This window comes from Dasypus novemcinctus, chromosome 2 (genome assembly GCF_030445035.2).
Source record: "Dasypus novemcinctus isolate mDasNov1 chromosome 2, mDasNov1.1.hap2, whole genome shotgun sequence".
Taxonomy (NCBI): Eukaryota; Metazoa; Chordata; class Mammalia; order Cingulata; family Dasypodidae; genus Dasypus; species Dasypus novemcinctus.
In genome coordinates this window covers 44,181,838-44,204,564 of record NC_080674.1, presented here as the reverse complement: position 1 = coordinate 44,204,564, position 22,727 = coordinate 44,181,838, and the positions used below count along the sequence as shown (strand labels likewise).

At 34.3% G+C, this 22,727-nt stretch overlaps 1 protein-coding gene across 1 annotated transcript in view; it reads left to right on the top strand.

The window, feature by feature from the left end:
• PRKAA1 (protein kinase AMP-activated catalytic subunit alpha 1) overlaps nucleotides 1-20,204 on the top strand; it is a 35,952-nt gene extending 15,748 nt beyond the window's left edge. Inside the window, exons 2-9 of the mRNA XM_004448204.4 lie at nucleotides 4,387-4,528; nucleotides 6,247-6,340; nucleotides 9,968-10,112; nucleotides 11,329-11,416; nucleotides 13,484-13,708; nucleotides 15,638-16,124; nucleotides 16,237-16,363; nucleotides 16,869-20,204. Coding sequence (XP_004448261.1) covers nucleotides 4,387-4,528; nucleotides 6,247-6,340; nucleotides 9,968-10,112; nucleotides 11,329-11,416; nucleotides 13,484-13,708; nucleotides 15,638-16,124; nucleotides 16,237-16,363; nucleotides 16,869-17,113 — 1,553 coding nt within the window. The 3' untranslated portion in view covers nucleotides 17,114-20,204. The remainder of the gene's footprint in view (nucleotides 1-4,386; nucleotides 4,529-6,246; nucleotides 6,341-9,967; nucleotides 10,113-11,328; nucleotides 11,417-13,483; nucleotides 13,709-15,637; nucleotides 16,125-16,236; nucleotides 16,364-16,868) is intronic.
• The last annotated feature ends 2,523 nt before the right edge of the window (nucleotides 20,205-22,727 follow it).

Genomic DNA, 22,727 nt, shown 5'->3' with positions numbered 1-22,727 from the left:
TGTGGTAGGCGGATGCCCTATCCATTGGGCCAAGTCCGCTTTCCTGCATGGAATATCTTTTTCCAACCTTTCACTTTCAACTTGGTTGGGTTCTTATGTCTGAGTTGCATTTCTTGTAGACAGCATATAGATGGCTCATTTTGTTAATCCATTCTATCAGTCTCTGTCTTTTGAGTGGGAAGTTCAAGCCATTAACATTCAGTGTTATTACTCTAAAGGCATTGCTTACTTCATGCATTTTATCCTTTGGCATTCCATTGTCATATCTTACTATTGTCTGTCTTTTTACCCTTCCTGATAATCTTCAATTCTACACTGTTTTCCAGTTTTCTGCCCTTGTTTTTTCCTTTCAGGTTGCAGCACCCCCTATAGAATTTCTTGTAATTCTGGTCTTTTGGTAACATATTTTCTCAGTTTTTGTTTGTTTGTGAAGACTTTCAACTCACCATCATTTCTGAAGGACATTTTTTCTGGATACAGAATTCTGGACTGGCAGTTTTTCTCTTTTGGTACCATAAATACATCATACCACTTTTTTCTCACCTCCATGGTTTCTGATGAGAGGTTAACACTCAATCTAATTGAGGTTCCCTTGTATATGATGCTTTTCTCTTGTGCTTTCAGAATCTTTATCTCTGTTATTTGTAATTTTGGATAGTAGGAGACTTGGATTTATTCTGTTTGGGGTGTGTTGTCCTTCTTGGATGTTGATATTTATGTCCTTTGTAAGGGTTGTGAAGTTTTTGGTCATTATTTCCTCAAATATTCTTTTGAAAATGTCCCTTTTCCATTCTTTTCTTCTGGGATATCTGCAACACATATGTTTGTGCATTTTGCGTTGTGATTCAATTCCCTGAGACCCTGTTTTGTTTTTTTTCCATTCTTTTCTCTTTTTGTTCTGTCTTCAATATCACTAATTTTATCTTTGAACAATTCAAATCTGCTGTTACGTGACTCTATTGCGTTTTTTTTATTTTAATTTTTTTAAAGATACTTAGATCACATAAATGTTACATATAAAATAAAGGGGATTCCCACATGCCCCGCTCCCCACATCTCCCACACTTCCCTACATTAACAACATCCCTCATTAGTGTGGTATATTCACTGCAATTGATGAACACATTTTGGAGCACTGCCACTAAATATGGATAACATTTTACATTGAAGTCTACACTCTCTCCCACCCAGTTCTGTAGATTATGGCTTGTATCTGTCATTGCAGTATCATTCTGGACAATTCCAAGTCCCGAAAATACCCCTATATTATACCTATTTTTCCCTCTTCCTGTCCTCAGAACCTCCAGTGGTCACTGCCTCCATATCAATGATATAATTTCTTTCATTACTAGAATCACAATGAGTCTAGAGTAGAATACCAGTAAGTCTACTTTAGTCCATAGTTCTTTCCCCAATCCTGAGGATTCTGGGATGGTGATGTCCATTCCACCTCTAATAGAGAGGGGGCTTTGATCCCAAAGGGTCAGTGGATGGGACTCTTTTTCTTGCAGTTGTAGACTCTCTCAGTTCCTTGGTATGGTGGTTGTCCATCATCACCTCTTCATTAGTTGTCTTGGGTGAGACCAATGAACTAGAGAGTAGGTGTTGCAACTCCGTTGAGATTCAGGGCCCAGTTGGCACATGGACTGTTGTATCTCATCCACTGTGTCTTTCATTCCCATTAGCTCTGTTACTTATCTTGGCAGGCTTTCAGATTGTTCTTTATGTTCACCTAGTATCTTGATATCCTTTAGTGCTTTAATCATATTTTGCTTCAGTTCCTTGAATTGATTGAGAAGATTTGTGTGGTTATTATTGTTTAATTGTCTTAAATCCTGCATCTTGTCAGAATATTTGGTCTGTTCCTTTGGCTGGGCCATCTCTTCTGTTTCCTAATATGGCTTGTAATGCTTTGCTGATGTTTAGGCATCAGAATGTTCGTGAATTTACTCTGATGGTCAATTTCTGTCTTGCCCAATGGTTTTATTTTCATGGCTCCTCTTTAATTTTTGGTTCAACTTATTCTGACTCTCTAAAATTACCCAGCTTAAGTTCTCAAAATTTGGCCAGGGACTTACTAATGTGTTTCTGGTCTGGCCAGAGCTGAGATTCAAAGTTGGCTCTGCTGGCCAAATTCACACACAGAAAACAAAAACACTCTCTGCCCTCTACCACACTGCCCCTTTTCTGAGGGAGGAAGATGTCTGTTCCCCTCTAAGTTGGCTGTAGTAGGCTAGGGATTTTATCCAGGCTGCATGCCTTGAGAGTGGGAAATGAATGCCCTTCCCGGCCGGCTGCCATGAAGGTTTTGTAACTCATGGTTGTTGTTTCCGGTTCTTCATCTCTCTGTCCATTGCCCTCTTGGGGTTGTGCAGCACTGGCCTTCTGCTTACCACCAAAGCCAGTCCCATGGACAGCTTTTGGTCCTTTGTCCATTGTTTTTTTTTTGTTTTTTTTTCCATTTTGAGGGAATTGAGCCATGCCTGCCTACTCTGACACGATCTTCCTGGAACTGCCTCATGTATATTTTAATGGGCTCTTGATGGAAGCTTATTGGGTTTGTTTTGTTATTCTGCCATCTTTTTAGAAACTTCTATAATTTCTTAGCCCTGGGTGGTTTTGATATTCTTTACCTAGGCGAATTGTGGTTATAAGAAAATTTAGAGATTCCTCTTCCATTGTAGTAATTTGAAAAATGGTATTTTTATCTTACGATTCTGTGCGCATCCTTTGGGTTAGAGAAGACTGTTGCATTTGCACCTTTGGTGGAAATATTTATATTATAGAGGTATTATGAAGGTTAAGAAAGGAATTGTTCAAAGTGGAAGGTGAATTTAGGTGGATAAATTGTGTTCTTTGAAAAAGATTGGGAGTTAGGGCTCTGATTTAAATATTGCCTGTTAGTCTTAACAAAACCTTTTTTTTTGTTCTGTCATTGTGAAATACTTGTATAGCCCAGCCTTGGATTTATTAGTATGAAGACTATTTTAGCAAAGTAGCAAATGCTAAAAAACATTTAAAAATACCAGAAATAATGAGAAGCCATCATTCCCTCTTCTGTTCCTCTCAATTGCAGTGGGTGTGGTGGGCAGACTAGCTCATTACTCACTGCCTTGGTCATCCTTGGGTAAGAAAGTGTTGAATTGCTGAAAACCATTGAAAATTATAAAATATAAGATTCTCTCTAGTTCTAAAATGGGATGCTTTTTATTGTTAAATTGTGAAGAGTACATATTAAGTGAGGAGCAAGCAAGGGATCTTTTTCTTTTGAGGAAAAAAAAAAATCTCTTGTTTTGCTCCTGATTAAGAAATCTGTAGTGGTTCTCAGTCAGTTGAGGTTTTTAAAGGATGGACAAACTCAGCTCTATTCCAGACCCCAGATCAAGCAGGAAAGCCTATTCCAATTGGAATAATGACAACAGTTCTTTGTTTCAAATACAGGAAATTTAAAATATCAAGATGGCTTTTCAGCTTGGAAACAGTAAAAAATATGAATGCTTATTCTCTAGTACATTCTTGAGTAAGGGTATATTGAGGTTAAACTTTTTGAGACTTTGTCACTTTGAAAATGTCTTAATTATATCATCACCATTGATTGGGCATCGTATTCAAAATTGAAACATAGGGAGCAGATGTGACTCAAGCAGCAGTTGCATGCCCGCTTCCTCATGGGAGGTCCCAGGTTTGAGTCCTGGTGCCTCCTGAAAAAACAAAAACAACAGGCAAAACAAATGAAAAAACCAACTCAGAGATGCCGACGTGGCTCAGTGGTTGAACACTGGTTCCCACGTGTGAGGGTCCTGGGTTCAATCCGTGGCCCCTGGTACTTTAAAAAACACTGAAACATACATTACCTAATTTTTTCTTATTTTAACTTCATTAAAAAAATAGAAATCACATGCCCATCTTTAAAGGTTCAAGGGGTTATGGATGAGGGAAGAGTGTCCTTAGTTATCATGAGGGAAGTTTGGGGGTTGATGTTCTGTATCCTGAATATGGTAGCTGTTACATGAATCTTTGTATGTGTTAAAATTCATAGTCCTGTACAACAGAAGGAAAAAAAGTTCAATTTGTATGTGTGATAGGTTTTTAAAAAATAGAAAATTAAAAGTACAAAAGGGTATACAACAAAAAGTAAATCTCTCTCCCTTCACCTTCCAGCTTTCCTTTTTGGAAGAATCTACTGTTAATCCGTTTCTTATGTATTCTCCCACTTAATCATTCTTAAGCATCCAAATATTCAGGGTAAATTGGGCAGAAGAGAAATGAACTGAAATTTGTTCAAGTAGTTCCTGAAAGACGCTATGTTTATTACTTTTGGAATAGATTTAAATATATTATTAATCAAGCCTAGTACTAATTTATTAAATATTATTTCTCTTTCAGTTGGCAAACATGAATTGACTGGGCATAAAGTTGCTGTGAAGATACTCAATCGACAGAAAATTCGAAGCCTTGATGTGGTAGGAAAAATCCGCAGAGAAATTCAGAACCTCAAGCTTTTCAGGCATCCTCATATAATTAAACTGTAAGCTGTGATTATATTAAATATGGTCAAATAATCTTCTCATTACTTTTAACTTACTTAATCGGACAGGAAAGGTAACTGACATTTCAAAACCTTCAGCTAATAGAAAGAAGAAGACTTTCTTCCTGTTCATATATTTATCTAACCCTGTTCTTGGTGTCTTAAGCCTTATGTTGATGTTTTGCCCTTATGTTTATCAGCTGTTATCCTTCTCATTTGCTCCTGTCTTCTGGGCAGATAACCCTATGATAGATAATGTTCAGTGCTCTATTGCTATAGAGTCAACAATGATGTGCTAGTTAAATATCCCTACCTCCAAATTTCCATACAACATAAGTTAGCCTCACTGGAGACAAAGTAGGAGAGTTACGTAGCTTATATCTGATAAAACAAATATTAAAATTTTAGGAATCCAATATTTCAGAGGGGTGGTATTCTTACTGCTGTTGTATATTGCCAGTTGTTCAGTCTACAGATAAGTTATTTACTGCTCAGCTCCTACTTCATTATGCAGGCTGCAGATGAAGATGTTTAGGCTTAGAAATTTTTAAAAAATGTTAATTTAGTTACCATAACTAAAATGTCCCCTTCTAACCATATTCACTGGTGTCAATTACATTCACAGTGTTGTGCCACCATCACCATCAGTTGCTTAGGTTTTTGACCTGAACTGGCTGACTCAAAATTTGTTTCACTGACACTGGTTCTCACTTGTTAAGGTGCCCTAGTTTTAAATGCCATCCATATCCTGATGACTCCTAAATGTAAATCTCCTACCTCAAAAACCTCTTCCCTGAACTCTAGACTTGTATGCTTACTGCCTACATACCATTTCCATTTGGAGGTCCATGAGGCATTTCAAACTCGACATGGCCAAAACTGAACTCTATTACCCTCCCAAACCTGCTCTTCCCAGATGCAAAAACTTAGGAACCATCTTCTTTCTCTTCCTTCCCACCATCCATTCCGTCTCTTCCTTCAGAATAAATCCACGATCTGTTTTTCACTTCATCATTATCACCTTAGTCTGAGCTACCATTTTTTCTCTTGTGAACTTTGGCACTAGCCTCCTGCTCCCACTTTTTGTTTACTGTCACTTTATACCATTGCCATCATTATCCTTTTAATATGTCAAATCACATGACTACACTGCTTAAAACCCTTAATAACTTTCCATTTTGCTTAGAATAAAACCCAAAGCCTCATTGTGGCCTATAAAATGCCCTGTCCTCTGGTCTACAGATACCTCTTTGATGCCACATCCTTTTTCTCTCCCCCAGCTCACTCTGCCCTAGCATTGTTAGCATTCCTTGAATATTCCAAGCAGGTTTCCCCCTGGATGCCTTTGCACTTGGTGTTTCCTCTGCTTGGTTCAACTTCTTCCTAGATAAAGGCATAGTTTATTCCTTATTCCTCCCTTATTCCTTTCAGGGTCTGCTGAAATGTTACTTTATCACAGAGGCCTTCTTTGACCACCTTGTATAAAATATCCCTCTTTATTTGCTTTATTCTCTTTATAGCACATTCCACCACCTGGTATATTGCTTATATATTTATTACCTATTTCCTGGCTCCTGGAACTTCATGAGGGTAGAGAATTTGTTCTCTACTGTTTTCCCAGCTCATGACACAGTGCTTGCTACATTATAAGAACTTAGTAAATATTTATTGAATGAATGAATGTTTTAATATTGGTAGAAAATGTTTTCTCTCACCAGGTACCAGGTCATCAGTACACCATCTGATATTTTCATGGTGATGGAATATGTTGCAGGAGGAGAGCTATTTGATTATATCTGTAAAAATGGAAGGGTAAGCAGTTCTGATTTAATCCTGTATATATATTGTAATTTCCCTCCTCCCTTAATAGCACCAAAATGTCAGAAAGCAGTTTTGATATTAGGTCTATTTAATAACATTCCCTTAATCATATTCCCTTAGAACTGTAGTTTATTTAGAACTAGAGAGGACCTTAAAGGATATCTTCTTTAGCCTACTTACACAGATGTGGAAACTGAGGCTCACAGTTTATGTATTTGCTTTAGGTCACATAATTTATCAATGACAGAGTTGGATTGAGACCCCAGAACTCCTGATCCTCAAACTTATGCTTTTAGGTGATGCAAATATTTTATATATATATGTATATATTTAACCCTTACAAAGTATATTGTTACATACTTAAAAGATCTAGGCCTTGCTAGAAAACCTTAGCTACATTTAAATTGCATTCATTTTTTGGTTTCAGAAATCTGATGTACCTGAAGTAGTAAGAACAGGCTCCATGAAGGAGGTAGGAATTAGACTTAAAGAATTTAGAGCTGGAAGGAACTTTAGAAGATATTTTGAACATTACTTTAAGTTAGAGATATGAAAGCTGACCCCTCTTCATGCCTTTTCCCACAGGCAGGTTCTGTGGTATGCAAAAGCCCATTTCTGGAAGAGCCCCATCTAGAAGCCAATTTTTGTCACTCCCAATCTAAAGTTCTTAAAATATTCATTCATTCATTCATTCATTATATATAGCATATCTGTTTTACTTTCATCCAAATCATACCCATTAACAAAGTTAGTTTTTATTTTACCAAGTTTCTTAACAAGGTTCATTTCAATTTCAGGTATTCTCTTCTTCCACATCCTTCCTGCCCTAAAAGTTCTACCTAGAAAAATGGAAACACGCACCAAGTTGAATTGATAGTTTTCTTATCTTTTCTCTTACAGTTTTTATTTCTTGGTCATTTTGTTTTACACTATGGGAATTTTCTTTAATTTTACCTGATATTAAAGTTAGCTGTCCTATTTTCTATTTCAGAGATCTTGTTTTCTGAAATGTTCTTTTCTTTAATTAGCCTGCTATTTTTTGTTCCACAGGTATATAATAATCTTGTGTCTCTGAGGATAATTAGGTTTACTTTTTTAATGTTTTCTGCATCTTGCATTGTTTCTGTACCTTTTGTGCTTCCTACTCCTTTTTTTCTATTTATTTTTTTGGTCTTTATCTTTTGTATATGGCTTTTCCTTAGTTATCTGGTGATTCTTGGTTTTCTGTTCATATTTAAGAGTGGGATACTAAATGTGGTTGATATTTAGTGAATGGTAGGCCTTCCCACAGGTTGAATAGGGAGGGACTTGTCTTATTAGGACACATGAAATGTCAGTAATTCGTTTTTGTCTTGAGTCAAACAGTTGCTCCAGAAGAAATCTTCCAGTATCCTGAAGGGTAACAGCTTAGCTGCCAGTGTTCTGAGAGCTGGGTGGGGAAGTTCACTAGTTAGTGTGTTGACTTTTGCCTGATACCCATGTTTCCCACTTGGTGCTCTTACCCTCCTTGATGTCCTTGAGAACAGAGCTGATTCATCATTACTAAAAAGTTAGACCATGATCTTATACCTCAGTAGGGGGGTGAGTTTAATTGCTTCTTACTTGCAGTCAACCATCCTGTTTTCAAGCCTACCTCTCACTTCTACCTTAGGAAGTTCCTGATGCTTCCAGTTTCTGAGCCTTCCCAGAATTCTATGTGCAGATGAATTTATTTCTATTCGGCTTCTACCCCTATGGGCTTAGGTTTCAACTTTCTCTGGTTGGCCAAGTCATTTAGCACTGTTCATCTGTTCCTTCTGATTACTGCTGTCTTGTCTCTTGCTCTTTTTAAAAAATCTTTTATTCATAATGTCATTATTAGTGATGTTTCAAGAAGTGGAGACAAAAGATGTGTGTTCAACCTGCAATGTTTTACTGGAAATATTTTTTGACTTTTTTTTTTCCAAAAAAGATTTATTTTTATTTATTTATTTCTCTTCCCCACCCCCTCATTGTTTGTGCTTAGTATCTGCTGTCTCTTCATTGTGTGCTCTCTGCATCTACTCATCCTCTTTTTTTAGGAGGCACCAGGAACCAAACCTGGGACCTCCCATATGGGATGGAGGTGCCCAATCGCTTGAGGCACATCTGCTCTCGTTGTATCTCTCATTGTGTCTCCTTGTTATGTCATCTTGTTGTGTCTTCTTGTTGAGTAGCTCACTGTCTTGCTTGTTTTCTTTAGGAGGCACTGGGAACTGAACCTGGGACCTCCTATGTGGTAGGTGGGCACCCAACTACCCAAGCCACATCCACTTCCCACGTTGGATTTTCCAGTCTTTCTTTTATAAATGTCTTCTCTTTCATCCTTTGTATTCTATTCATTATTAATAAAGTATAATACTCATTTTTGTATCCCTTCTATTTTATCTCTTACATTTTAAGTCAATTAAGTTTTCTCCTGCTCTTCCAGATTTTGACAGATGTTTTTTCCTCATGTACTATATTTGATATAGAGTATTAAAAATGAGCTTAACATTTCTTCTAGAAATAAAAGTGTTGGGTTGCTAAAGTATTAGCATTTTTTCTAGAGCACAGGATATCTCATAGTATTTTAATAATTTTAATTTTTCTTTTAAAAGAGATTGCCAGTTTATCTTTTCTTCCAGGTTATCCATGTCATTTAAGATGTGGAAGTATAGTTTTAGAATGCTAATTAGTGACCTGTGCTAGGGTACTGCATATTAGAGTTCTTTGCCTAGAGAATTAATTGCTTATTTATTAAATGTGACTTCTTGAAAGCAGGCATGTCCAAGTAACAGTTATCATTTATAGGGAAAAACATTATAAAATAGGGAAATATGGATACATTTTTAAAGACTGCTTTAAGAAATGTAGTTGTAGCATAAGATAGATTTTTTCAGTAAATACAAAAAATAAATGTATTTATACTTTATAAAACAAGTGCATTAAGGTTTTCATTTTGTTAAAATATATTTTATTCTAGGACTAATTATAGCATGGTTGCTCCCTAATTTATTAACAGTGCTTAAATGTTACTTCCTCATATAATACCCCCTACCCCACACCACTCTCTGTTCCTTTATTTTCCTTTGTTTTTCTTTGGAGTACTCTCACTTCTTGGCATTATATTTATATAATTTACATAATATTTATTTTTTTAATGACTATTTTACCAGCTAGATTTGGGCCTTTGTTTTCACTCATTGCTATGTTTTGAGTGTGTAGAATAGTGCATGGCACATTGAAGGTATTTAATACATATTTATTAAAGAAATGAAAGATTAAGTACTTCCAATTTATAGGAAAAAACAGGCTTAATTTCGAGAAGAAATAGAAGTTATTTCAAATAGCTCATAAGAAATAGAGGAAAGCAAGCTATTACAGGGAGTCAGAGGAAATTATTAGAAAGCTGAGTTACAGATTTGGGTTATAAATTAGCCTTCTAGCATTTCCATTTTGTCCTATGTGTATCTCTTCATTATTTCAAAAGTTTTTCATGAGTGAGTTTCATTTAGAAGGTTTCATGCATTTTGACAATTTTATACATTGGAGAAATTCTACTTATAGCAGAATTTTATTGAAGGCCAGACCATAAAGATACTCTTCTGCTTTTCTTAGCTGGATGAAAAAGAAAGTCGTCGTCTGTTCCAACAAATCCTTTCTGGAGTGGATTACTGTCACAGGCATATGGTGGTCCATAGAGATTTAAAACCTGAAAATGTCCTACTTGATGCACACATGAATGCAAAGATAGCTGATTTTGGTAAGGATATTTCTTTGTTTCATATGTTCATTATGTTTAACAAACATGGGTAGCATTATTCAGATAATTTTAACTTTTATATGGTAGAATGAGTATTCCAAAGTAGTATATCTTCACCATTTTTCCTATGAGCACACATAGGGAGAATACCTAAGGAATTATTTTTCCTTAGCTTTATATCTTTAAAAAGTGTGTGAATTTTGTGACAATAGGTTAATAATTTAAGTTGGCAGCATAAGAAATATCATTTGAAAAGAGAAAGAGACTATTATTTGCAAAGGAAAAGGGTAGCAACCTTATTTCCATATGTTCTTTTGGTCAAATATGGAGCAGGTGGAAAGTGACTGCAGTAGAATTATTCAAAACTTTGAAAGCCAGAAGGTAAATTAAATGAACACAATTATTTTAAAAAGGCTAAATATTTTTAAGAGATAGAAAAAAAGCATAATTTCAATTTGAGGAAGATTCTTTTGTCAAAAATGAATTTATTTTTCCTTTCCTTCCTATATAGATTTCCATTGACATTATTAAACCTAAGAGAAAAATATATCTTTGCAACTCTTCTTTTGGTGGCATTAACTCAAATCAGAGTTTTGAATATATAGATATCTGTTGGGACTCAGAATATATACATCAGTTGGGACCGAACAGTGCCAACTCTGAGCTCCTGATTTTTATGTGATTGGCTAAATTATTTGACTTTTTTCCTTATTTTTTAATTGTTCTGATTATTCTTATAGAGTGCATTTTTGAGGGGGCAGTGTTTCATTTGCAGGGACTGAGGTTTCATTTTGGAATTAAATTATACAGGAACTTTTAAGATATAAAATTATTATTGTGTGTGTTTTAAAGACTCAGAATAGGGTTAATAGAAACTTTGAATTTTAATCCTTCTATTAATCTGTTACAGATTTTTTCCTAGTAATTCTATATTAATAAAACTTAAACATGCTAAGTTTATTCTAGTAAGCAAAATAACCAGTAACTTAATGTATACTCAGTAGTTTAGTAATGGACTAATTTTAAATGTTGAAATAGATTACAAATTTTAGGGCCTAATGGCAGAATATTTGGGATTAGTAAAGACTAGGATTTTGTTGACTTAAAGAACATGATTTATCACTTTCATGCAAACTCAGTTTTATGGTTTAATGGGGTTTTGGTTTATATTTTTGTCCTTGGGAAATCCTGAGTAGCTGATTTTGTGCACTTTCAGGTCTTTCAAACATGATGTCAGATGGTGAATTTTTAAGAACAAGTTGTGGCTCACCCAACTATGCTGCACCAGAAGTAATTTCAGGAAGGTAGTATTTGACATCCCCTGCCATACATTTTTGTAATTGTCTTTTCTTCTTAGATTTTATTAGTCTGGAGTATCATATTAAACTCTTAGTGAAAGGAAAGAAACTTAGGGATTATTCTTTTCTTACCAGAATGTGTTCTGTTTTAAGAATAAAACATTATAAGTGAATATGGGTTAATGACTTCATTTATAGAGGAGAATGTAGATTTGTAAGTCGATATTATATTAAAATAGTTAGATGAGAGTACTTTCATTTTTTCTCTGGTAGAAGAAATAGAAGGTAGTTTTAAAACTAGCAAGCTTTAAAGGCAGGTTAAGACATTAAAAACTTGAATAATACAGAGAACCCAGTAGTTAGAAATGGTTTACATTTACTTCGATGAAGAATTAAAGTTGTAATGTATAGCTTTAATTTTTCAAATAGATGGCATTTTTGTAGTAACTTTGGACTTTATGATAAGAAGGTATCTTGGAGAATCAGACTGAAGTATTTATAAAATATTCATACTTCATTATGTTGTATCTTCATTCTTTAAATTTTTTATAGAATGTAATATTATAAGGATTCTAACCTCTCAATTTACTAACCACCAGCATTGAAAACATGAGGGTATTTGTACTGCATAGCTTTTTGCATAGTTTAGAATATAGGGAATTTAATATTTTAAAAAGAATAACTCTGTTCTTTACTATACCAGTGAAATTGGAACAGAGAGGCTTAAATTTGCTTAATAACTTTTATAAGTAACCAAACCATGTTTCTTTGTTTGAATATCTCACATCTTGATTTAGATTGTAGAAATACTGTAGTATTTTCTTTGATTTTGGAAAGCACTGAGGCAGAGTATTTTCACAACCTTCCTTGCCTAGCCTGCTCACAGAAATGGTATTTGTGTAAAGGCATGTCAGTGAATAAGGCAGGAGTACTTAATCTTAGTTTTATTGCACTTCATTGTTATATTTTTGTATTATCTTAATGTCTAACGTTCTTTTTACTATTATTATTATTATTTCATTTGTGTTGTCTATCTTAATCCTTTTGGGAAAAAAACAATTCAGGACCTGGATGCTTGGGCAGTGTTAATTAATTAAATAAAAATAAATGCATTATAATTATACATATATACAATGGACCATTACTAGAATCTAATTTTCCCAGTTTGAATAAGCTGTAAGGTCTGGGTGAATGCAAACTTTTCCTTTCCAAAGGGTATTTACTGATGAGCTAAACAGTTTATTTTATTAATTTAAAGAAATCCTTACCTTGAAGCCAGAATTTGAGTGGGTGATCTAACTGTCCTGTGGCTAGTTAAGTCATTTGGCTACAGTATACTGCATATGGCAATTTAAATCTTCTGTGAACCAGTTAGCTTAGTTTCCTTGCACAGCCTTGGGCTCCTAGTACCTTGGTAGGGGATCCTTGGTTGGGGACAGTGTAATCAGACTCCATCACTAAAGAACATTTGCAGTTGATGAAAGATCATTTAGTCTCTCCTCTGTAACCAAAAAACAATGGATTTAAATTCAGTAATATGTTTGTGGAAGGTTTCGCTTACTGGTTCGATACTCTAAGGGCTACAGTTAGGTATTAAGAATGGAATTTTAGACATCGTCTATAACTTGGGAAAGTTCTTGACTATTGTTTTCAAAGATGAAAGAAATGACTTTTTTTTTTAAAGATTTACTTTATTTCTCGCGGCCCGCCCCGCCCCACCTTGTTTGCACTCACTGTCTGTTCTTTGTGTCTGTTCGTTGTGTGCTGGTCTTCTTTTTAGGGGGCACTGGAATTGAACCCGGAACCTCCCATGTGGAAGGGAGACACCCAATGGCTTGAGCCACTTCTGCTCCCTAAAATGAATGAATTTATATTATCTTTTATAATATAATATATATTTATCATTTTTATAGTATGAGAAAATTAGGAACTTTATGTATAGCAAACAGCAGTGGCTATAGAAACAGTTTTCTGACTAATAATTCTTTGTGAGGTATCCATATTTGAAATTTTTGATTAATTGGATTTTAGTTACTAATGATTATATCATACAAGTATTATCTTCTGTTACAGATTATATGCAGGTCCAGAAGTAGATATATGGAGCAGTGGAGTTATTCTCTATGCTTTATTATGTGGAACCCTGCCATTTGATGATGATCATGTGCCAACCCTTTTTAAGAAGATATGTGATGGGATCTTTTATACCCCTCAGTATTTAAATCCCTCTGTGATTAGCCTTTTGAAACATATGCTGCAGGTGGATCCCATGAAGAGGGCCACAATCAAAGATATCAGGTAATAAAGCAAGTTAGAGTTTATCAGATATAATATTATGCATAATATAAGTAGAGTGAAAAATAAAGTAGCAGAACACTATATACAGTGTAATTTTGTTTCTGTGTTACTAAGTACAGTAAATAGACATATATTTATGTTACTTTGGCATTTAAAAAAATACCTGGCAGAATATACACCAAACTAGTTACTTTAGGAAAGTACAATGATTGATAGAAGAGAGGGATTTCATTTTTATTCACACGTTTATTTGATTTGAAATGGTTACAGTGAATATTATATTACCTTTTTTTATTTGAGAAGTTGTGAGTTTATAAAACAGTCATGCATACCATACAGGATTCCTGTATCTCACCCCTCTACCAACATCTTTATATCACTTTTTAAATTAAAAGCAAAACAAAACAAACAACAAACAAATGGAAAATTAAAAAAAGACCCTGGTGGGGTGTTAAATTTTTTAGTGTTTCTTTAGGATTTTCTATACTATGCTTCATATTTAGATTTATTATAAGCATTACATATGAAATAGCTGTTTTATAGGTAAAAAAACTGTCCGTAATACCACCTGATAGTTTAAATAAGGCTTATGACAAATCTACTTCTCTAGTTTGGGTGAGCCATTCCTGATGACAACTTAAAAAAATTGACTCTAAGCTCTATTACTTCTGCCACTTTTTTCTTTCTTTTTTTCTTTGAAAATTTGTCTTAGTTTTCTAATGGTTAGGCTACATGTTCTTAGGCATTGGGGAGATGGAAGAAGAAAATCTGATAGCATATTAAATAAAAAGGCATCAGGTAATGAAGTAGGGAAGATTTTACTTAGAACTTGAGGCTTAATTCCTTTCCATTTACTCCTATGCTTTTGACTAGTACTAAAAAAAAGTGAATGAGACTGGAAAGACATAATTCTACAATGCAAAGGAGAGGTCCTAACATTCTTTAAAATGTTTAGTTTTTTTTAGGTGGCCATACCTGGGAAGCAGGTGTTCAGCCACTGAGCTATATCTGCTCCCCAATGAGAGTTGTTTTTTTTGTTTGTTTTTTTTGTTTGTTTTTAGGAGGTACCAGATTGATCGAACCTGGGACCTCCTCATATTTGGAAAGCAGGCACTCAACCACTTGAGATATATCTGCTCCACACACTGATTTTGATACCTTGAGCAAGTTCCTTGATCTGTTTGAACCTCAGATCCTTCATGTAAAACAGGGGATGTTGTCTTCATAGAGTTATTTTGAAGATGAAGTTGAGATAATGTATATAAAATGTTTACACTAAAACCTGGCACAGAGTAAGCATTCAGTGAAGTCTATTTTTGAGGATATTATATTTTGCGTTTTTTGCTTATCATTATATCAAAAGAGTCGCACAATATGTAGGTTTAAACTGTTCTTAACTGTTCTCTTTCTGATCTGGTAATAGACTGTTCTTTGTAATTGTCATTTGTTCCAAAATTTTTATTTAAAGTGTAGACTTTCTTTTTTCCATTGCTCTGTCAATGCTTCTCCTTAAAATCAGAGGGAGGCTAGAATATTTTCCCCAGACTGTTCAAAGAATTGTGAGACTGAGTGGGAAAAATCTTGCTTTCAAAAATAATAATTAACGTGAACTATAATCCATGCTTAGCGTCAATGCTTCAAAATGTGTTTATCAATTGCAGTGAATATACCACACTAAGGAAAGATGTTGCCAATGTGGGAAAACGTGGGAAGTGTGGGGAGTGGGGCATATGGGAATCCCCTATATATCCTTTGTAACATTTATGTAATCGAAGTATCTTTTAAAAAATAAAAAAAGTGGAAAAAAAAGAAAAAGAATACATTGTGGGTATAAATATAAATGAACTCATATAGTAAATTCCTCACACTGTTACTTTCACTGTCAGCTCTACTCAAAATTCTTATCCCCACTCTGCCATTTTCTCTCAGGGAACATGAATGGTTTAAACAGGACCTCCCAAAGTATCTCTTTCCCGAGGATCCCTCATATAGTTCAACCATGATTGATGACGAAGCCTTAAAAGAAGTATGTGAAAAATTTGAATGCTCAGAAGAGGAGGTTCTTAGCTGCCTTTATAACAGAAATCATCAGGACCCTTTGGCAGTTGCTTATCACCTTATAATAGATAACAGGAGAATAATGAATGAAGCCAAAGATTTCTACTTAGCGACAAGTCCACCTGATTCTTTTCTGGATGATCACCATTTGACTCGGCCTCATCCTGAAAGAGTACCATTCTTAGTTGCTGAAACACCAAGGGCACGTCATACCCTTGATGAATTAAATCCACAGAAATCCAAACACCAAGGTGTAAGGAAAGCGAAATGGCATTTGGGAATTAGAAGTCAAAGTCGGCCAAATGATATCATGGCAGAAGTTTGTAGAGCAATTAAACAATTAGATTATGAATGGAAGGTAAGAAAGAAAGAACATTCTGATTATTAAGCACAATCGGCAAACCTGCCATATACAAAATATTTTATAAAGAATAGCTTTTGACTCTTCTTTTGTCCATACTATATGCTAGGTTGTAAACCCATATTATCTACGTGTTCGAAGGAAGAATCCTGTGACAAGCACATACTCCAAAATGAGTCTACAGTTATATCAAGTGGATAGTAGAACTTACTTATTGGATTTCCGTAGTATTGATGGTACGTACATCTCTCGGGCTGTGTAGATGAAATATTTGACCTTGTTACTTAAATGGACTGTTACCTCTCTCCTCATTTGTAACCTTGGGCAAGACATTTGACTTCTCTAGGTTTATCTTTTCTTAACAATAAAATAAGGGGTTGGATAAGATAATCTCTAGGATTCCTCCAAATTTTAAGTGCATCAATCTATGAGAATATAGAGGGATAATTTTTTATTGCTAAAGGATGACGTTTATTAAGTCTAAAGTAGTCTTGAATTGCAGGACTGATTAGTAGCTACATACAGTACTTAATCTTGATTAGCCATCATGAGAATACTTGCTGTATGTAAAACAGGCAAGTGGTTTAACATAGGCCCATTTCTTCTGTCTTAGAAGTTATTCAAAATAAGCAGTCTTTTGATAGCTGGTCATTGTTTGAGGGAGTAAATTCAACACTGGTAAAAAAAATATATATTTTTTGCTGTAGTGGATTATTATAATTGAGATTCTCTTTTACCCAGATGAAATTACTGAAGCCAAATCAGGGACTGCCACTCCACAGAGATCCGGATCAGTAAGCAATTATCGATCTTGCCAAAGGAATGATTCAGATGCTGAGGCTCAAGGAAAATCCTCAGAAGTTTCTCTTACCTCATCTGTAACCTCACTTGACTCTTCTCCTGTTGACTTAACTCCAAGACCTGGAAGTCACACAATAGAATTTTTTGAGATGTGTGCAAATCTAATTAAAATTCTTGCACAGTAAACCTAAAATGTGGCTTATTTTTTTGATAGCAATAAGCATGAATAAATCATAGCTAATTGCTTCCATTTGTAATCAAGTTATACATAATTATAACAGAATTGGCCTTTTGGAATGCAATTTGCACACGGACTGAAACATGATTAATGAATTAGGATTATTTTGTTGCTCATTGTTCAGTAAACACATAGTATAATATCATATACCCAAATGAATTCTATGTCTCTCAGGCTCACTTGATTTTTGGCTATTTTGTATTTAGTGTATACAGAGCTTTGTAGAATATTAGTTTGCCATAAAGCATTTCATATATTATTACATGCTGATATGTTGAACATTTGCTTCATAAATTGATTCAATAAAGATTTGCCTAGAATCCCCAGAGACCTTTATAGGTGATTTTGTTTTCTGGGTCCTTAACCTTTTAAATAGCAAGTATCTTCCAACAGTAGTAATAGACTGGATACTCTTTTCCATTTTCCTCTTAAAATTCTATATTATATAGTAAGTGCTATCTAAGATATTAGACACAATTAAAATTTTTCTTTAGCTTGGCAAGTCCAAAAACACACAGAAATTATATATTCAGATACTCTAGGCACTAGTTTACTCTTACATGCCCCACAATAGTCTGTACAGAAAAAGTGCTTTTTGTCTTAAGATTTGAGTTGCATATAATCTAAATAAATCATGCTGTATTCTTTCCAGTTTCACAAATCATCATTCATTGATGTCAGTCAGTATTGAATGTATGCAAAAATTTCTAGTCATTTAATTGCATATCTTTTAAATGGGCTCAGTGCATAGAAATAACATCTTTTACCAACAGTTTAAATGTTTGGCTATGACTTTTTTCCCCAAAATTTTATTATAAATTTTTAAAAGCAGAAAAATTGAAAGACCAGTAGAATGATCACATATACTTACCACTTAGATTCACCAGTTAACATTGTTGCCATATTTGATTTATCTATCTCTATATATGTCTATATATAGATATTTATGTGTATATATATGTGCATATCTATATGTAGTTTTTTCCTTGAACCATTTGTATGTTGAAGACATACTTGTCACCCCTAAATATTTCAGATATCTCCTAAAAATAAGGAAATTCTCCTTATTTTTATAAAATTAATTCCCTAATATCTGATACTCAGTTCATATTCAGATTTCCCCAGTTGTCTTTCAAATTTCTTTTAGAGTAGGTCATTTCAAACCAGAATCCAATTAAGGTTTACACATTGTATTTGATTATTATGGCTCTTTAGTCAGATAAGACTATTATAATTTTGATAAAATATGGAATTGTTTAGTTCTTCTAAATGGTCACCTTTCATAGCCTTGTTTTGGGTTTTCATTACTTCTAAAAAAAAGAGAATGATGGGCACTGCCTAAAGATTATTATCCTTCTTAAGATCCATGGTTATATCTTCTTTTTTCACTCTTAATAATAGCATCACATAATAGGTGTAAAGAAAATTTAAAGTCACAGAAAAAACTGATGATGTATATGCTAATAAAAAATAAAAAATCTTGTGTGATCTATTGATTTTTTTCAGTATTAATCATTTTTCCGTTGCTACAGAGCTATCTCTTTTTTTAAGAATCTTTGTATTTTAGTATTGCTTTTGGTAAATTCAGTGAGCACCTATGTCATCAGATGATAATGTACTCAAATGTCACGATAGCTTGATAAACAATTACTATAGTTGTAGATTTGGCTCTAGCACTGAATTTAAAAGAAAAATCTTGCTTCTTTTTGTACAGGGCTTGTTCTATTCAAATTAGAATTTGGAAGTTATAACAAAAATAATAGGAGTTCCATTTAAATATGAGTTCACAACTGTATTTATAACTTGTATGTGGCCCTTGTTTTGAGCATCATGGTTTTGCTTAGGTTTTGCTACATGCATTATGTTCCTGATGTTAAAAACAGAAGACTGTATTTTTAGTTAGAGATTTGTATATAGAAGTAGTATCTCTATAATGTCTCTGCTGTAGGGACAGGGAACAAAGGAGGAACCAATTAAATAGGACCATTTAAAAATTGTTAATTTTGTAAACTTTTGCTTCTTTTTATAAGTTATTAAAATTCCTTTTAGTTACTGAGTTTATTTTAAAGATGTTTAAATATTGCACTTGTACAAATAGTATAATAAATGCACAGAATATTGCAGTAAGTTCTTTTTTTAAGGTGGGATATTTGAAATGACAACTTCTGGTTAAGTATGTCAAGGTTGCACCAGAATTTTCACCAGTTTATTATAATTTGCAAATTCTTATTAATATTGAAGATAATAAGGGGAGGAAATCAATGCAAATAATTTTTAATCTTTCTTTTAAATGTCTTTTCAGCAATTTATATTTTTTGGGATTTTATGCAACCATATTTTTACTTTGTTTTGACAACTGAAAGATGTATAAGGTTTTTGCCAGAAATGTACTGTATACAAAGTTTTAAATATAACAGATTTTACTGAAATGTAAAAAATTTGCCAGTAAAAATAAATGATTTCTCACTGAGAGGAACTTTTCTACCAGATTGGGGGATATGGGAGCTTAATATATCATCTAATTTAACATAATTTCACTGAAATAAACATTGTTTTTACTTTATTTTTCTTGAGATGCTTTTGTAGTTTTTTAGAATTTTAGATGATTTTATATAAAAAGTGCCCTCTATTCCTGTTCACTGCCCTTTTTAACCTTGTAGTGATAACCATTCACATTTAATTTGAATTAATGCTTGGTGGTCTATGGCTAGCTGTAGAACTCCATGAATCTATGCTGTAAACAAGTGCCTTTGGAATGAAAGAAAAGTGTGTGCTGTTAAATCTTTTCCGTTAACTCCCTACCCTTTTCCCCATCCACAATAGAAGTTTTCATTTTGCATTCTTGTGACAGGCGTATGAAATTCCACATACATCATACCATAAATTGGTGGTAAAGTAGAAATCAATCTTTGTGGTGCAGTATTTCTGAGAAGTGTTCATGTATGATTAGACCAGAGTATACTTACATATGCAATTTCAAATATCTTGATTTGGAAAGATGGTATATAATAAAGGAAAAAAACATTTTTCATCTGTTACAATGTGTTTACTTTTTTAATCTCTGGGAAAACAAAATGAAAAAGTGTTTATAGCTGAACACCTGTGCATTGTTTTTAACAGTGTACTTAAATATAAACTATAGTACTTGACTAAATTTTAGCCTTCAAAAATTGTGATTTTTTTTTGGTCTCAAATTAGTGAATTTTGTTTTCATTTATAAATAAATTGTCTAAACAAAATAAGACATATACCTTAAAAGCCAAAGCAACTACCATTTATCCCCTGGCTGCTAACATAGATTTTGGCTAAAATTTCATTTGTAGTGTTAAATCTTATATCTCATATGGCACTCTTAAGCAGGGCTTGTGTTAAATTTTTGACATTCTAAATCTTTAAGGTAGCTTGAAACTTATAAAAAAAGAAAACAGTACTAAAGGGTGTTATGGGCAGCTTATAAGGTTGCTCTTTTGGGGAATTTACAAGTATTTACCCTAACTACAAAATTGTACAAGAAATTCTCATGTTTGAAAAATCACATTCATTAAAATAGCTAATATTTATTGAACTGTTTAAGTATGGGCATATTGTATATGTCAATAAATGTTAATGATACATTTAGAGGATTACTAGCAACTCGGAAGATGATCATGTCTAGAAAAAGACAACATAGGAAACAATGCTAAATATATCAGTTGGTGCATCAAGATCATAGACACAAAGTAAGTAGGGAGGTAGTGGATAAAGTGTAAAAACTTAGTGGGAGGTAGCTTTTCCAGGGCAGGGTGGATCAAGGTTAAGTGATATGAAAGATTTAGGATAGATCCATAGAAGAAAGGCGTAGAGTTTCAAGCACCATGATTATTCACTCTGCAAACTGTATCCCTTCATGTGGCTCCTATGAACCATGCACTATGAATGTGGCCATCAGACATCAGTCTTGCTCTGAGTGTCTTGTAGGGAGATAGATATTTTAAAAATAACTTTCACAGAAGTATAACATACAAGAAGGTGCATAAATCCCGTGTATTCAGCTTAATGAATTTTCAATTTGAAGTTTACAGTGAACATGACTGAGCCTCTACCAGACTGAGAAACCTTAATGATGCTAAGAAATGCTAGAGTATCATTTCTGCTCTATTCTATAGGTAACAGAAAAATCCTAGTACCATTCTGGAAAGAACTACACAAGGGTGTCAATACCAGGAAGTGGAGATCACTGAAGGCCATTTTGGAGGTTGGTTACCACAATTATGCACTGTTCATTTTGAAAATATTGGTTCACTTATGCAGCTTTTTCAAACATTGGCATATTTAATCAAACTATAAATAAAAATCACATCTGATATCTCTGCTGTTCTCATCAGAAAAGTTTTGGAAGTATTGGGAAGCTGTCAAGATCAAGATGTAGGATACAAAATTTCCAAAATCCTAATTTTGCTTAAAACCTTGAGTTTTACCTTTGACAACAAACAATGAAGTAATTGACTCCCTTTGTTTATTTTCAAGAAAAGTGTCATATACCCAAGTCTGAGTAACCAGTTTGTCTGTCAGTCACTCTTGTGTTCCAAGAAAGAAGTGCCTACTTTATAACACCATCTCACAAGTGCTCTTCCTTGAGGCATATTTTAGTATGCAGAAGTGCTTTATGAGTATTTCCCATATTGTCACCCAAAATATTAAAAAGGGTATTAGAGATCGTTTTAATGAAATCTTTTTTTTTTTTTTTTAACTGGGTTACTTTTTTTTTTTTATTGACTTTGTAATATTACATTAAAAATATATATGTGAGGTCCCATTCAACCCCACCCCCCCACCCCCCCCTCTCCCCCCCCCACCCCCCCTCTCCCCCCCCAACAACACTCGTTCCCATCATCATGACACATCCATTGGATTTGGTAAGTATTAATGAAATCTTTACTGCTTCTTTGAGGACATTCTTAAATGAACTGCTCTCCGCCCCCCTTTTTTTTCTTTTTAAGGAGGTACCAGAGATTGAAGCCAAGACCTCCCACGTGGGAAGTAGGCACTCAACAACTTAAGCTACATCCGCTCACAGTGAAGTGCTTTTAATTTTAATTTTTTCTTTCTTTCTGTGTGTGTGATGATGAAGGAGCTAATGACTAGTTCATTGTAGTGTCAGGGTTTCTTTCCACTGACGTGTGGGCAGTTTTACCCATCAGTGATTCTCACCATCAGTGCAGATGTCTAGATTTTGAAAGAGGGAAATAAGGTTTTTATATTAGTATGAAAACAGTTTTGACTTTGAAGACTCCCGAAAGATTCTTGGCGACCCCGAAGGGTCTGCATATCAGTCTTTGAGAATCACTGGTTTACATCAGTTATTCTCAAGGGTCCTTTTTTCCCCCTCTGGGGCCATTTGGGAATGCGTGGAGGCATATTTGGTTGTTACAATTCGGACGGGGGCGGTGATTCTGATATCTAGGGGGTAGGGAGTAGGGAGTAGGGATGCTGTTAAACACCCTCCAGTCCAGGGCACACCCCCCCCAACAAAGAATTATACATCCTCAAATGTCAATAGTGCCGAGGTTAAGAAACCCTGG